The sequence below is a fragment of the Dryas octopetala genome, chromosome 1 (genome assembly GCF_963921425.1).
Source record: "Dryas octopetala chromosome 1, drDryOcto1.1, whole genome shotgun sequence".
Taxonomy (NCBI): Eukaryota; Viridiplantae; Streptophyta; class Magnoliopsida; order Rosales; family Rosaceae; genus Dryas; species Dryas octopetala.
In genome coordinates, this window is record NC_141366.1 from 22,605,101 (window position 1) to 22,620,804 (window position 15,704).

Below are 15,704 nucleotides of genomic sequence, written 5' to 3' on the forward strand. Positions count from 1 at the left end.
CCTCAAGCCCCATCGACAAGGGCTTTGATATCAATGATGAATGCCCAAACCAATAGTAAAGCAAATTCAAAGAGAAATATAAACTTTCATTATTCAATATGCCAGATTGTTTCCACAGAGGAAATATAAATAGAATGCTAAATGGTAAGTCACTGCTATTACAAGAATACCCTCCAATAATGTTAATATATAAACTATAAACGAAACTTATTGTAAGAAAGCCTATAAACTAAGCCCACAAATATGGGTAACTCATCATAAACCCTCTACCAAATCCACCTCATCACCACCACCATGTGCCCCCTTCCTCCTCACTCGATCCACGTGCGCCGTCACCACACCTATGCCCCTCCTCCTATTCTTCTGCAACTATGCACCTCTCAAAGTCCACGTCCAGCCCATCAAAACCAAAGTCCAGCACCTGCATCGTCGACGTCGCAAAGAAGAACCCACTCCGAGTCCGAGAACGATGGCCTACAACTCTCTTCTTTGTTGTTGATGGTGACGAACGATGACAACGTCCTCTGGAATATTAGCAGCGGCGAGTAGGGCTTGTTGATGAACCTCACCTTCGAAGAAGTTGGAGGGCCCAATAGTTGTGTTTGTCGCCGGCCAGTACTCTTTGTCGACGACTGAGTCTAAGAGCTTCAAAAGTATGAGGCGAGAGAAAGAGAGAGAGAGATATATATATAGTAAACGAAATAGAGAAGATGGTGAAATAGATGGGACATAGATGGGATGAGATGGGGTGGGGTGGGGTGAATGGTTGCCGGAAGGGGTCGTCGCCCGGTGGTCGGAGAGGTGGGGCCGGGAGGAAGGTAGGGAAGTTTCTGTTTTCTTTGTTTGATTTTGTTTAATTTTTTTTAAATAAAGAGACAATTTTTAACAGAATTTGTAACACCGTTGACAAAAAGTTTTTACTTAACACAAAATGAAAGTTGTAGTTTGACTCAAAGTGAAATTCATATTCTGAATAGCGACATGAGATATAATTGAAATCCTTTAGCTAAAATTTTTTCATTAAAAAAATATATATATATATCTCAACAAATGTGCCACGTTATGTGGGTGCTCACGTAGGCTTGTTTTTTTTTTTTGCTAGTTTTTGGATGGAAAAAAAATACTCAATAGGAAAATGCACCTTAATAGCAAATACACTGTCACCTGCGCGTCTACGACCTGCAGCAAGCCCTGAACCGGATACAAACCCGGAGTAGCTACTGGGCATTCAGACCGAAACGGTTCTCAGCTTCGATTTTGCGCCTCAACTCCCAGGTGAAGATTGAACAACATACAGAAATCAAGAAATCAAACTTTTTGGTAAACAAAATCGCTTCTTTTCTCTCAATGTTCTTCTAAAAATTTTCAATTTCTCCCTTATTGTAATTCAATTGCTGTGGGATATGTACAAGTTAGCTTGCATGCTATATGTTTGATAGAATGTCTGAATGGGTGTAAATAATGGAAGTATACTGGAAAGATTGAATTTTTTCTGTGTTTGTTAGGTCTACCTTTGAAGTTTTGAAGGTGGGTTGTTGAGTTCATGATGAGAAGGCAGGGGCAGTATGCTGATTCAGGTGTCAATGCATATGCTGCCGCTCCAATGCATCATATGCCTGGGCAGAGGATGGAGCACAAGTCTAGTCATTTCGAAGGACGACTGGAAGCCTTCACTCCGGAGAGGGATAACAACCCTTATGTAACTTCGAAATCAGAGGGGGGACAGTGGAGATGGGAAAGAGATGGATCAAAAGTGTCAAATCCAATGGCTTCTCATATGTTCAACGAAGGCAAGTGTTGCTGTCAACTCTCTCTCTCTCTCTCTCTCTCTCTCTCTCTCTCTCTCTCTCTCTCTCTCTCTCTCTCTCTCTCTCTTACACACATGCTGAGTTTGTTGTGATATGAATTTCCAAGTCTGAAATTCTTTTCGAACTTTTTATTTTGGTTTGGGTATGAGTTAAGTAAAATTCAATTTATAATTCAGTAATCATTTAAGCCCCACCCAATGTAATTATCAGGATTCTTGAAGAACTCCAGGTCTCTACAGAAGAGGTTGGTTGTATGCATTTTTAGTCAATTAGTGAAAGAATCGTTTTATCTCCTGAACACAAAATTTAATGCCTCTGGCTGGAACTCTCACTCTTCTCACAAAACTGATGGAGCAAGACCTGTAAAAGACACTTCAACGCTGAAGTTGGGAAAGAAGGAGCATCTTAGCAGGGTAGTAAAGGAATTCAACCATACCTGTAACAAAGAAATCATGTCTTATTTATATGTGTCTGATCTTTCTCCTAAGAGGACTTGGAATCATAATTCTTTCCATATTGTAATGAATCCTACCTTGAGTTGTTAATGGATAAGGAAAAGGAATCTCTTCATATTTAGCCCTTGTTTCCTTGTTGGACTTAGTTCATAAACTGCTTAGGGAAATTTATTGACCTACCTTTACTGGATGATCTTTGCGTCCCAAGGCCGATTTATTGGTTTTGAACAAACTCTTTTGCCTAATCAGCCTCCTATAGCAATTGGGTCCTATTGGTATTCCCGTGTCATATATCAGAGAAGCTTTATGTAAATGAAAAAAAAATTGGTTTGAATTGGCGACAGTGTAAAGCTTCGGTCATCGGGTTACCGGCAGTGTTAGCTTATGACCATTGGTGGCTTAATCCTGGGCTTTCTCATGTCAAAGGCACATGCTTGTTTGCATGTGATAGTTACATGTCTTTCTATCCCTTTAATGCGTGAATCTGATAGAATGCTTATTAATAAATGATGCATAGTTTAGGGTATTAATTGATGAAATTAAAAGTTTAGGAATACATGGGAACTGGGCCCAAAGTTTAGGAGGTTCGGGTAAATAATATTTCCCTATTTCCCTTTTTTTTTTAGTTAATATATTTCAGTACCTATCTCTAGGAAAAACCATACTTAAGGTTGAAATATGTATTTCCAATTGTATGGCTGATAAATCACTGTCGCCACTGGAAAAACATTTTAGTTTGATGGACCATCTGTTTCTCCATGGTCCAATTGTGTCTTTGTGTTTGTGGCTGCTTAAGGGGGTTGGTTTAAGCTGGGAGATTCCAGTTTCTTGTGCAGCATTGATGTCTAAGAGGTACCAATTTTTTGGAGGGAAGAAGAGGGGTGTGGTCCTTGGAAGGTGTGCTGTGGTGGCTGTTCTTTGGGTAGTACGGATGGAAAGAAATAGAAGGATATTTGATGATGTCAAGGGGGGAAGGGGTGGATGATTTGTGGGTAGAGTCCGGATTTGGGCATCCCTATGGCTATGGGCTTCCGTCTCTTCGGAGTTTAGAGATTACTCTGTTTCTGTCATTATGTCTGACTACAGGGCTGTAGTATTTTAGAGTCTTGTTATTGTGGCTTCTGATATTTTATGTACTTTCTTTGATGAATGCTGCTTTGTGTAATTGTTGTACTTGATATGTAGCATGCATATTTTTCTGCTGCAAGGTGAGTCCATTCATACCCCTCAATTTTCTCATTATACCCTTTACTTTTTTTTCTTAAAAAATAATTTTCATAAACCTAAAGTGAAAAATAACAGCAGCTGCCAGAGACTCTCTCTCTCTCTCTCTCTCTCTCTCTCTCTCTCTCTCTCTCATCCTTCTCCTCCCTCCCTGCAACTCCCCTTCCACCGCACCAACTCCCCCATCGGCTCAGCAATCCCACCCCAATTGCCCCCACCCTCTCTCTTTCCCTATTTCTTTCTCTCTTTCTTGTTGTGTTTGGCTCGTTGAAGTCCTAGTTGGTTTAAGGATTCCTAATCAGTTTAGGAAACTAGAGAAAAGTGTGCACAAGTATTTCCTAGTAGCTTTAAGAAATAGTTCTCTTTAGTATTCCTAGTTGATTTAAGGTTAGATTTAGGAAAGAAAGTTCCTTTCCCTATTCTAGAAGGTTTAGGCTATCCTAATAAGTTAAGGAATGTAATCAGCAGCTTATATATATATATATATATAAATAGGCTTGCTCGAATTTCTTCAGAAGGGGCCAAGAGTGATAAAGAGAAGGGAAGCTTGGGTTTTGGGGATTAGTTAGGGTTTTCAATAGGTTCTTGTAATCTCTTTCTAATCTTCATGGTGCAGTTGTGATTCTCTAAAGATCACACGGGGACGTAGGCAAAGTTAGCCGAACCTCGATAACAAATCTTGTGTGTGTTTTACAGTCTTTGTTTTCTCTTATTATTTGCATATCATCTAAGTATAAGTCCATCAATAATCAAGATCAAAGCACTTAGGGACATAATAAACAACATTTCTCTATTTCTCTCTTTCTCTCTTTCTCTCTTTCTCTCTCATCTTCCTCCCACATTGGACCTGAAGGAAGGCCAGCGAATTTGCTGGCCCCCAGATCGAAGGGCGAAGGCTCCTGCCTTCCTTGGGGTCCTATGTGGGAGGAGGATGAGAGAGAGAGGAGGGTTGCAAGGAGGGGGAAGAGAGGGAGAGGACAGGGGGTGGGGTTTGCTGTTGACGTGGCCAGTGGGGACTGGGGAGGGGGGTTGCAGTCGGGTGAGGTGGGATTGGGTAGCTGGTGGGTTTTTTTTTTTTTTTTTTCTAATTTTTTCCTTTTATTTTTTATTTCATCAAGGGTAAAATAAGGAGAAGAAAATTAGATGGGGGGTATTTTGAGTAATTAAGGGGCTATGAATAGAAAGACTCTGTAAGTTTTAGTTCTTAAGCTTAGTGGATATCTTATCGACTTATCCACTGCAGTGTACCATTCTGTTCATATTAATAAAAGTTCGTTTCCTAAAAAAAAAAAAAAATGTGACACTGCCCCCCCCCCTGTGATCCCAATCTTGTTTAACACAATAGGGAGACTTCCATTTAGGTCCTTTAATTTTACAATTTACTGACTAAAGCCTTATGGCTTTAAAAATTCTAACTAAAGTCCAATAATATTGTAACCATTCTATGTTACATAATTTTGGTTCCTTAGTTTCTATTTGTTTTCACACATACCAGGCGCCCATTTTCGAGTGTTCGGCAGTGCATTTTTACTTCTTCCTCAAACCTTGGTTTGTCGGATTTATATTAGGTTTTAACTCTAAGATTTTGGGCTCACCTAACATGTAGCCTCCACAAACCTCATTCTATACCCTAGGAAGTTATGAGGTGAACCCATAACCTATACCCTCAAAAAATAAAAAAATAATGACATATTTCTTTGACAAGGCAATGGTCAAAGGGCTTTATTTAGAAAAAATAAGGGCTTTATTTGGAAAAAAAAAAAAGCCATAAGTTTTTTTTTCCAAATAAGAAATGTTAGAAGGACTAAACTCTAATTTTTCCTAAATAGTTTCCTAGTAAAGATTTTGAAATATGTATACTTAGGGTCACATGCTTGTTTTGTAGGTCAAGGGAGTGATACATCAAGATCCTATTTTCAGGGTCAGAGGCCTGATGCAAAACTTGCTCTGGAGAAACAAAGCAACAATGATCCCCGATCTCAACCTCATAATGAAGATATGGACCTTGGATATGAGGACAAGCCTTTGTCACAGACTTATGAAGATCTTGAGCAGAAATTCCTAGATGACATTAAGAAACTAGCCAAGGAACAGAACGATGCTGAGGATGCAGAAAATGCTAGACACAGAGAGGTTGGTTTATATTTGAAAGAGCGTTTCTTAAATATTTATGCTTGTTAATCTCTTTGTGATTTTTTTTTTTTTTTTTTTTTTTTGAGGTGATGCTTGGTTTCTCTTGGATGCCCAATTTTGTGTCTTCATTATCTTTCTACGATCTCTTGACAATCTTAAGCCTTTGGGCTAAGTGGATTATTTGGGACTTTGGTGGTCCTATAAACTACCCGTGTGCCTCACCTTTTTTTTTCCCCCCCGAAAACAAAGAATATTTCCAATTTCTTAAAAAGAAAGAGTGCATTTTCTTCTTCACACCCTGTCATTATGTTTGACTTGTGAACTCATTTTAAACAAGGCCAGTAAGATACCGGAATCTTGATAAACTTAACAAGGTAGAACCCAATAACTGAAATAATACTTTTTCACAGTTCACACTTTAATCTTACATATTTCTATATAATAATACCTTCCTAGCTGGACTGTCATGGATAAGTGCTAATTTAATGTCTCTATGAAGTGTTCATGGGCATGGCGGTTTGTATTATTAACTAGCCAATAATAATTTATATCAGAATAAGTGTTCATTTAGACTACTAAATATGATAAATAGCCTCATATTTGTGCATATAAACATAGGCATCATGTTAGCCAGTATCGGGGGAGTATCATATCTGATACTCCATATCTAAAATTTTTGGAGCATCAGTGCTTCATAGTTAGCCACAAGTAATCAGGCTGACAACATGGGGAGGGGGTTTTATGGTGAACCTGCCTTGTAGATATACCTTGTTATTCCTTTCCAGATCTGCTTTGAACCAAAATGGGGTAGGGAGAGATAAGGTATAAATGCAAATTGAGTTGCTTTATCAAGGCAGTTATTAAACGATTTTTTGTTAAAATTAAGATAGAAATTAGGTGAAAGATATTTTTTTCATTACTGTTGTTTTTTTAATATTCTTCTTTCAGGTTTGTTGTTTTTGTTTTATTTTCATTTTTTCTCTTGTTTTCTGCATCTGTGGTGATTGATTGCTTGGATGAGAATGCCATGAGATTAACATATTTTTGATTGACCATACTTATGTCTTGATGTATTCTTTAAGTGCATGCACATCCAATCGTTTTCTTTCTTTATTAACTGTTTTACTGTGGGATTATCACATCTGTAGCTTGTGGTATTATCTGGTTAAGAAACAACTTTTCTTAAGTAACAGATTTAACTAATACAGGATAAGACTATGCTATTTCTGTAAAGCAATAATACTTTAAGGAAAAGACCCAAGGGTCCCCTGTCCACGAGTCACATATCAAAACACGTATCTTTACACACATTTTTAGCCCTTAAATAGTTCACCATCTAACATGACATTCAAAAATAAATAAATAATTTTGTTTGCCTGAGCATATTGTACAAGGTGTACAAATTAGAGCATTCAACCCAAAACCAATTGGCAATTGGTGAAGAGGCCCAAGACATTATATATTGGAAAGTAAGGCTTCACATTCTTGATGTGGGATATTCTAAACAAAAGGTCCCTCTCTTGCTACACTATTTGTACATCTCCCTCTTTCTCTCCTTTCATTCAACTCTCTTCTCTTAATCACCCTCCCCCTCATCACTCTTCTCTCTTCCCCATCAGAACCAGCCAGAAAACCCAGATTTTGGAATGAAAAAGAATGAATAGCTTGTGGACATGAATGGAGTGCTCTGAATTCCAAAGATGCCATTATGGGGTTGAGTTTCAAAAATGACATGAAGGAGTTTCCTCGTGCCGTCATTTTCTTTCTTTTGAGATCTTTTGCTACCATCATTTTGTTTGGGCATGATCTCTGCGAGTACAAGCAGCCATTAACACGCAAGGAATTGAAGAAATAGAAGCAAATAAAAGGACATGGAAAAGCATTCTTTGTGGGTGATTCTTATTGAAAGAATTTGACATCCCAACTCAACTTCAAAATCGTGAAAACATTGTGCTGCAATTGATTTGAAATTAATGTTTCAAATTTCATTTTGTTTCACTCTACCCTTAAGGATTGATAATGTTGTAAGAATCACAATTTTTATTCTTTTTTGCTTTTCCTTAACCTGTGTTGCCATCACATTTTCTAAGAGCAAAATGATACTCTTGCTTTGCAGACAAGACATCAGATCTCTGGGTTAAAATCTCACTTGGGCCCTGGGAAGCACCGACACTCCTGGGGAGTGGAGTGTTGCGTGTCGGACACCAAAACCGACATGACGTGCTGAGACCCAACACGTGTTGATCATGCAATTTGGCGTGTAAGTTGACTTTTTGTCAACTTTGACTTTCTGACACTGCAGCGACATGCTAGGGACACACGGAGACATGGCAGGGTCTTATTTGCAAGTTTTTTTTAATTTTTTAAGCTGGGGTACGATCGAAATTTTGAACATTTTATTGGTAAAATTAACTTTTAAAACTTAGTACATACATGGTTGGTGCCGCTAGGGCTTATGACGACAGATTAGAAACTCTGAAATCTAAATAGAATGAGAGAGAGAAAGGGGAGAAACGGGAAAGAAGAGGAAAAGAAGGAGAAGAAAGAAAGAAGTTTTTTTTTTTTTTACATGTTTTATGTTATGGATTGTGGATATTTAGAGTTTTTTAAGCATAGATATATATATTATTTTAATTGACGTGTTGGAGTCGTACCGTGTCATAGAATTTTTTCGTATCGGTGTGTCATATCTTGTCGTGTACCTGTATCCGTGCTTCCTAGCTTGGGCCTTTAAGTGTTTTCCTCACAAACTCCAATTTTAGAAATAAATTATAAAAATTAATTATAATTCTCACTAGATCACCCAAATGACATTGGTACAGTGCCAGCCACTTCATCATCTTCCCCACTTAAACCAGAAAAAATTGGTTTGTTCACCAGCAGCATTAGCATCATTTGTATCACATGGAAGAAACTCAATAGGTTGCAGTTGGAAGCAAAACTAATTAAATTTTCTTTAGGGAATGCATAATATCCAAGTTAACACATGCACAACATTTTTCGAAGAAAAGTAATCTCCACCTTTTAGTGGTGTCTCTAACTTTTGCATAGTGCTTAAGTTTGGAGAGGGAGAGAGTTAGAGCAATGAAGAGGGAGAGAGTTAGAGCAATCAAGTAAGGATGTCCTTACTTTAAGAAAAGTAAGAACATCCTCTCTGGGTACCACCTAGCAGTGCAGTTCTATTATCGGAACCGTTTATTTTTAGGTCCCTCCTCAAAGGCTATCCCTGTAAAAAATCAGCCAAATCGGTAATTGTTTGGTCATCTAAACTAGGTAGAAAAATACAGTTCGTCGGATAAAATTGAAATGATGTTGGCTGTAATAAACTGGCTAAACAGTTTTCGATTTGGCTGATTTTTTTGCAAGGGTGATATTTGGATGATGTTCTAAAATATGAACAGTTCCAATCATTGAATTGTAGGTCCAAGATGATGTTCTTACTTTTCTTAAAAAGAACATCCTTACTTGAAAATTTCCATATATATATTTATAAATAATACTTTAAGGAACATCATATCTTTGGTTATATATATATATATACTTTAAGGAACATCATATCTTTGGTTAAGTTGCAGTCCTCCATCAGTTACTGACTGGAAGCCTATGATATCTATAAGGACTGTCTTGTTCTAGGATAATGCTGTTATCACTGCTTTAGAACAGAAATCTATTTTGCAAGTCCTAGACACAATAGGGGCTGGTGGGTAGAGCTATTCAAAATCAACTTTGTGCAAGGTGAGTTATGACAGAAGTATCGCTATAGCTCCCACCTTAAGAGGTGTTTGTCTTAATCCAGTTAAAACAGGCCAGAGCAGTTTATGCATTTTGAATTGATTCAAAAAGCATCTAAGTTTATGTTCCAGAATCCAGACACATAGATGTTTACACCAAGCATAAATTGATTTGCATTGCAAAGTGATAAATGATACTTGGCAATGTGAGAGTTCTATATTCTTAAAATGATCTTCTGGGGCATTAAAAATAGCAAAAAATTCATTCGGGCGTAGATGACTTCTGAATTTAAGGATTATTTGTTTCAAGCTAGTTTTTATGATTAGATGTTCTCAGGCTACCTTTTGGAAAGTGAGAAGGCAGTGCACACTTTTTCGTACTTGTAAATATATTTATGGATGTTTAGCATCCTGGTTTCCATCATTCTACATTAATATACTCTTTGACATCTCTGTTTTCTTCTTTTGTTTTTGGTTGTTTATTAGCGGAAACAGAATCTTCAGTGGAATGTTGGACACTTTGAATGGACAAATCCATATGAAACATCATAGGCAAACTACTCCATATACACACACTTTCTGGATGGGTTTGGACCTTGTGCTTGCTACCTCCTTCAAACTCAGATTTTTGCAGAAATTCTCTATGGAAAATATTAGGAGAGGATGCTGGATTCAGTCCAAACTTTCTAATCACCTTTTCCTATTTAGGTTCTCTGCCTGTCCTTTCTTCTAAATATGGAAAATTTGGACGCAATCCCTTGAACCCCAAATTAGGTATTTTCAGGATATTCTACATATCAAAGTATGTTCCTCATGAAAGCATTTACATGTTTTACTTACCAGATGTATTTCAACTTTTTTTTAGTTTTGTTAATATGTCACTAAAACAAAGTTGGCACATGGATATGGCTACAGCTGCTGTCTACTGAACCCTTAAAACCGCTGCTTATGGTTGAGGCAGCTGATTTTGCCCACAGCTGTCCTCGATGCCATTGCTTATAGACTTTAGCAGAGGTTCCAACAAACTGTGGATAACATGTAGTTTTGGCAGTGAGACTTTCTTTTACGTTGACGAATAATAGTTGTCAATTTCTTTTTCTTTTTCTTAAAGTTTGCATAAAATTTAAACAAAAAGTTCCCTGATCCCACTTCTGAGTTTCTTCCTTTGTGTTCTTTTTTCTCACATCCTGTGTTTAATTGGGGATGAGGATTTGTTTCATGCTTCTTTCTAATTATGTAGATAATTTAAGATGTTTATATGCCTTCCACTGTTAATACTTACACACATCATGTATTTTTCAGAAAATGGGTACAATCAATGCTCAGTATGAAGAACAACTAGCAGAACTTCGGGCCCGGCATGCTAGTCGTAGAGATGAATTACTTCGGAGGGAATCAAATGCCCGACAACATCAATACCAGCAGTCCGTGATGGATTGTTACCCTAACAGCAGCATGGGCCCCTCTGATCTTCATGGGTACAGTGGAGTTACAGCCTCAGCTACTGTTAGTGAAGCACACCGAGGCTATAATACTGATCAGTATGATTCCGACAGAGAGCGGGCTCGATTTCTTGGGGGTTCCCGGGATCATGGATTTGAGCCTAGAGGTCCATTTCCTGGAGGCCGTGTTTATGATACTGGCTCACGCTACTACTGATTGAGCGGCTTGCATCAATGACTTATTATTTTTTCCCCAGGTTTATTAGGCAGCTTATACTTATACTTATACTAACATGTTACTGTAATTTCTGTTTTAGTTTATGCAGTGTTATGTTGGTGTAGTGCTTCTGGTTAATGAAGTAGAAAATCTCACATATTGTTATAAGTGCATAAGGAATGTCGGCATTGAGAAGCTAATTCTAGGAGTCACCTCTTGTGTATACTAATGCACCTGGCACCTGAATTGCGCTCCCATGGCGTTTTTCTGATGCATTAAACTGATTTATCAAGTGAAAGTAAAGATTGAAGTTCTTGAAAACATGGATCTTGATTTTTCCTTTTTCAAAGCACAATAGTTCTAAACGTGGCTTCGTACAAAATTCTTGGGGTGAGTAATAGATAGTTCAAATTTGTTCAAACTAGGTTGATTGGATGCTTTGAAATTGTATGACTCAATGGTAGTTGGTAAATTTCTTATAATAAGTAGGGTTTGACCAATTCAATTCAACTCAATCCAATTTCAATTGGTTTTCTACTCACTTGGATTGGATTGTTTGCAAATTTCAAAAATTCAATTTACTTTGATCATCCTTCGTTTTTGGGTGTCAAAAACTGACTAAATTTTCTTTTGGTCTGAAAAAAACTGACTAAAATTGAACTATTTAATTAGAGTTTTCAAATCAAAATTATGCCAATGTCGTATTGTTATTCGATGAAATATTATGTTATGACTGTATTTCTTCATTGACGTGTAATGTGTTTTGTGTATGTTGTAAGAGTATTGACTCAAATCTTCAAAAAGTAGGGAGTTTGTACTAAAAGATCTCTTAATATAGCTAATATAAGGGGCACAGTGTGGGGGTCTATTTTATGGACTGCATATATTTTAATTTTGCCTTTAAAAAGTATGGTAAATAGATTTATTTTCCTAATGTTTTGATCCAAAAACAAATTTCGTCCTCGTGGTTTAAAAAATACCAATCTTGTCCTTATGCTTAAGTCTAATAGCAATTATAGGACATTTAAAAAAATACGTAATGAGCTGCCTTCCAAATCAACTACAACTACGCTTTCTTTTTCTGCAAATTGGTATTGGAATAAGCTGCCTTGGTGGTTTTCATGGAGTAAAAGTTGAAGCTCACATCTTAGGTCTACTCCCACTTGAAGTTGATGCAACTACATGCATTAGACTATTAGAGGCCCAACATTTGCAGTTGTATTTGATGGCGGTGTTGGAGGCCTCATCCCCCTAAATAGGCAACTGGAGTCTTCTACGCATTAGTTGGGTGGTGGTGGTAAAAACTACAAGTAACTTCTGTAATATTAATTGCAAGTGACATTGACATTGATTAAAGAAACAAACTCACATTGGCAGAGTTAAAGTATATTCTAGAAGTCGACTTCTTAGCATGAACCTTTTTCTTCACCTACAAATACACAAACAATGAGTATGAGCTAATTAGGGCACCATGTTGTAAGCTTTTTAACTTCTGTAATGACTGCATAATGAGTTTGTTGATATATTTTCCACCGAACTCTTGCTGTCCCCTTTAATTTGGCCTTGAAAATATTATCTTTGTCCTCTCCTATTTTGACTTACCAAATTGCTCTCGACATACTAATATGCCCTTATTTTGTCCAAATGCAGTCTCTTGGGTTAATTTGAGGTTGGTTCTTGCAACTTCTTCTATTGTGACCAATTTTCCAGCATTTGGTAAATCTAGTAGTACCACTCTTTTTAGTTATCTTTGTTAAATCTTGAATATTTTTCATTATAGGAGGATCCCTTATTCTCCTATTCTTTGGCTTCTCGGGCTGTCTTCACAAGTGGTGGAAGGACATGCATGTGTGATGTTTACATTTGGCCACATTTTAGACCTCTTCACTGGATGTATTATAAACCCCATGTATGACTCTTTGTGGTAATCCACATACTCTTCAATCAAAGTATAGCAAAATTTGCATGCACGCATGCATGGTATGCCATTGAGATATCACCTTATGCAACTACAAGTGTGTCTACAAATTAACAACATGTTGATATATATATATATATATAAGAGCAGTACTAGGGATCCCAAATTTGTATCCCAATTTTGGATCTCAAATGATGTGTCAATAATTTATTGATTCATACATGGTCGCCCCAAATGATTATTAATTTTAGAACAAATAAAACAGTGACATGTGTATTTGGGATCCGAATTTGGAATATGAATTTGGGATCCCTAGCATTATTGTTTTGGTGTATTATGAGTTTTTTGAACACCAATGGACCGGAAAAGATAACCCATTTATACCCAAAATGCAAAAGAGAAACCTATATATGGGTGACTAGGAAACCCAAACCCAAAATGCTTTTTGGGCTCACCGCATGGGCATGTCATAAAAAATATCATACAAAATGTTTTGAAAGGCCAATGGGTGTTTTGTTCGTATGCATCCAGCGGCTCACAATTTTGGGCTGTTGCAAATCAACGGCCTAGATCACTTTATCTTATCTTTTAAAAAAAATATCTATCATACAAAATTCAAAAAAAAATCCAAACAAAATGTCAAAAAATTCTCAAAAAAATCTATAAATTTTTTAAAAATCTATGAAATGAAAATTCATATTAATATTGGTATTATTTTGAAAAACTAATTAAAATATTAACAATGATATAATATTCATTTTTCAAAAAAGTTTATAAACTTTCAATTAATGGATACTTAATCAAATTTATACATAAGTTAAATAGCAACACCAATGGTGCTGATACCCAAACCAAATTTTGGACACTATTTGATGGCAAAAATGTGTTTTTGGGTTTGGGTTTGGCTTTTGTTGTTGTAGAAAACCTTATTTTCTGAATCTTTTGACAAACAACACCCTCATAGTCTCCATTTTGACTTGTAATTTTCTCATTAAATTGCACTTAATCATCTCAATTATATAGTAATATTGATTGGCTTATCTCTTACTTGAAGTATCCAAACATTATCACATTCACACAAATTATTCAATGATATGTCACACTTAATCCTAGTATTAATCCTAGTACTGATCGTGGAGGATGAGCGCTCAGGGGATGACTGTACGGATGACCCAATAGACCCAGAAGTGAGCACTAGAAGGTCAGAAGTTGAATAGAAAGGTGTAGAACCATTTCTGACCAGTGCTGCTCCATCATCATTATCTGAGATGAATGTTTGTCGGACTTTGCTTAGGGCCCGAAATGTCAATAAATCCCTAAAGCCAATTTGATTGAGCACATCTGGATCCGAGAAGGGAACCCACCACTTGCACCAACACATTGAAATTGGAATCATAGTCCATCAATGTTATTCTCATTATCGTATGCTAGGTTAATTTTGTTGTTTATCTTCGAAGTTTGTTTCTTGTTTATGTGTTTGCTGTTTAAGAGTGTTTGTGTTTGTCAGTTGCAGTTTGAGAAATGAAATAAATGCATTGATTTCTTTTAGCTGACTTGACATGACACAACCATCACATGCTTGCAAAATAATTCACTCAACCAATGATAAGACCATACACTGACTCTACACTCCATCCCATGCACAACATTGTTGCTTCACATGTGAGATTCGAGTATCTGTAGATCCATCAAGGAATCCAATGGGCAAGTTATCATGCTTTTTTCCCCTATAAATACCAAGGTTTAACTAATAGGCTAGTACATCCACATAACTATCGTTTAGAAATGACTTCATCCTCCAATCAAGGCGTCGGTGAGAGCTCTAAGAAAGGCGTCGATGAGAGCTCCAAGCAAGGCGCCGATGAGAGCTCCAAACAACAGTGCGATCAAAGCTTGTGTAAGTGCCTCCCTAACTATGCTGCACCATTGTGCGATTATTGTTTAATGATGGAGTGTGCAAAAAAACAGTTTGGAGGTTCTGCAAGTGTTCAGATGATATTTTGGTCCCTTTGCGTGAATTTTGCATGAGATTGGAGCTCAAAGATCTGACCAATCACCGAAATCTTCGTCACCAATGGTTGAACCACCTACTAGAGCCCAAAGCACCCATGCCATGCACCTGCGGGAAGAACCCTTCGGTTCAACCATGCGACGAGTATGAAATTGAACAAAAGATCTCATATTGGTATAATTACGTGGGTGTCAATTCTTCGTCATCAGACTCCGAATAAGAAGTTCACTTCATTTTCTATCATATCGAATGTAGTTGTTGTTGTTTTTTCAAATCATCGTATTGTTCTTGTTGTTTATGGTTGTTGAAGTCCCGATGTTGTACGACTTATGTTGTCTAATTTATGAAATTTCCTTCTTTTAAATATATTCAATATTGGCCTTATTTGAAAGATTTCATTAAAATAAGACCAATGATATAATTTTTATAATTATTTGAGTTTTAAATTATAAATTAAAAATCACTTAATCAATATTAACCATATTTTAAATAAGTATAAAACACTGTAACCCAAAATGAGTCACAGCACCATTGCAGTGAGAAATGGGTCATAAAACTATTTGTGACCCAAAATAGGTTTTGGGTCACAAAAAATGGATCTTACCATAGTAGAAGGAGGCTAGTGACCTACCTCTAGATCGGAGTTTGTCGACCTCCAATTTAGAAGTATAGAGGCGGCCAAAGTTTGTCTAGGGCGCGATCTGGAAGTGTTGTGTTGATTTTTATTGTCGAACAATAACTATTTAGGACGATAATTACTGTTGG

At 36.9% G+C, this 15,704-nt stretch overlaps 1 protein-coding gene across 1 annotated transcript; it reads left to right on the forward strand.

Moving 5' to 3' along the window:
- Positions 1-1,163: 1,163 nt before the first annotated feature.
- Positions 1,164-11,134, forward strand: LOC147299195 (ubiquitin carboxyl-terminal hydrolase). Its single transcript, XM_086227971.1, has 4 exons — positions 1,164-1,320; positions 1,506-1,790; positions 5,373-5,620; positions 10,654-11,134. Exons 2-4 carry the CDS (start codon positions 1,544-1,546, stop codon positions 11,008-11,010), a joined length of 852 nt encoding a protein of 283 aa, XP_086084097.1. The 5' UTR covers positions 1,164-1,320; positions 1,506-1,543; the 3' UTR covers positions 11,011-11,134.
- The last annotated feature ends 4,570 nt before the right edge of the window (positions 11,135-15,704 follow it).

Bases quoted from the DNA above. Each gene is read 5' to 3' on its own strand.
- LOC147299195 (XM_086227971.1), top strand. From the start codon at position 1,544: ATGATGAGAAGGCAGGGGCAGTATGCTGATTCAGGTGTCAATGCATAT. The intron at 1,791-5,372 runs GCAAGTGTTGCT...CTTGTTTTGTAG, and splicing joins TTCTCATATGTTCAACGAAG to GTCAAGGGAGTGATACATCA. The intron at 5,621-10,653 runs GTTGGTTTATAT...TGTATTTTTCAG, and splicing joins AAAATGCTAGACACAGAGAG to AAAATGGGTACAATCAATGC.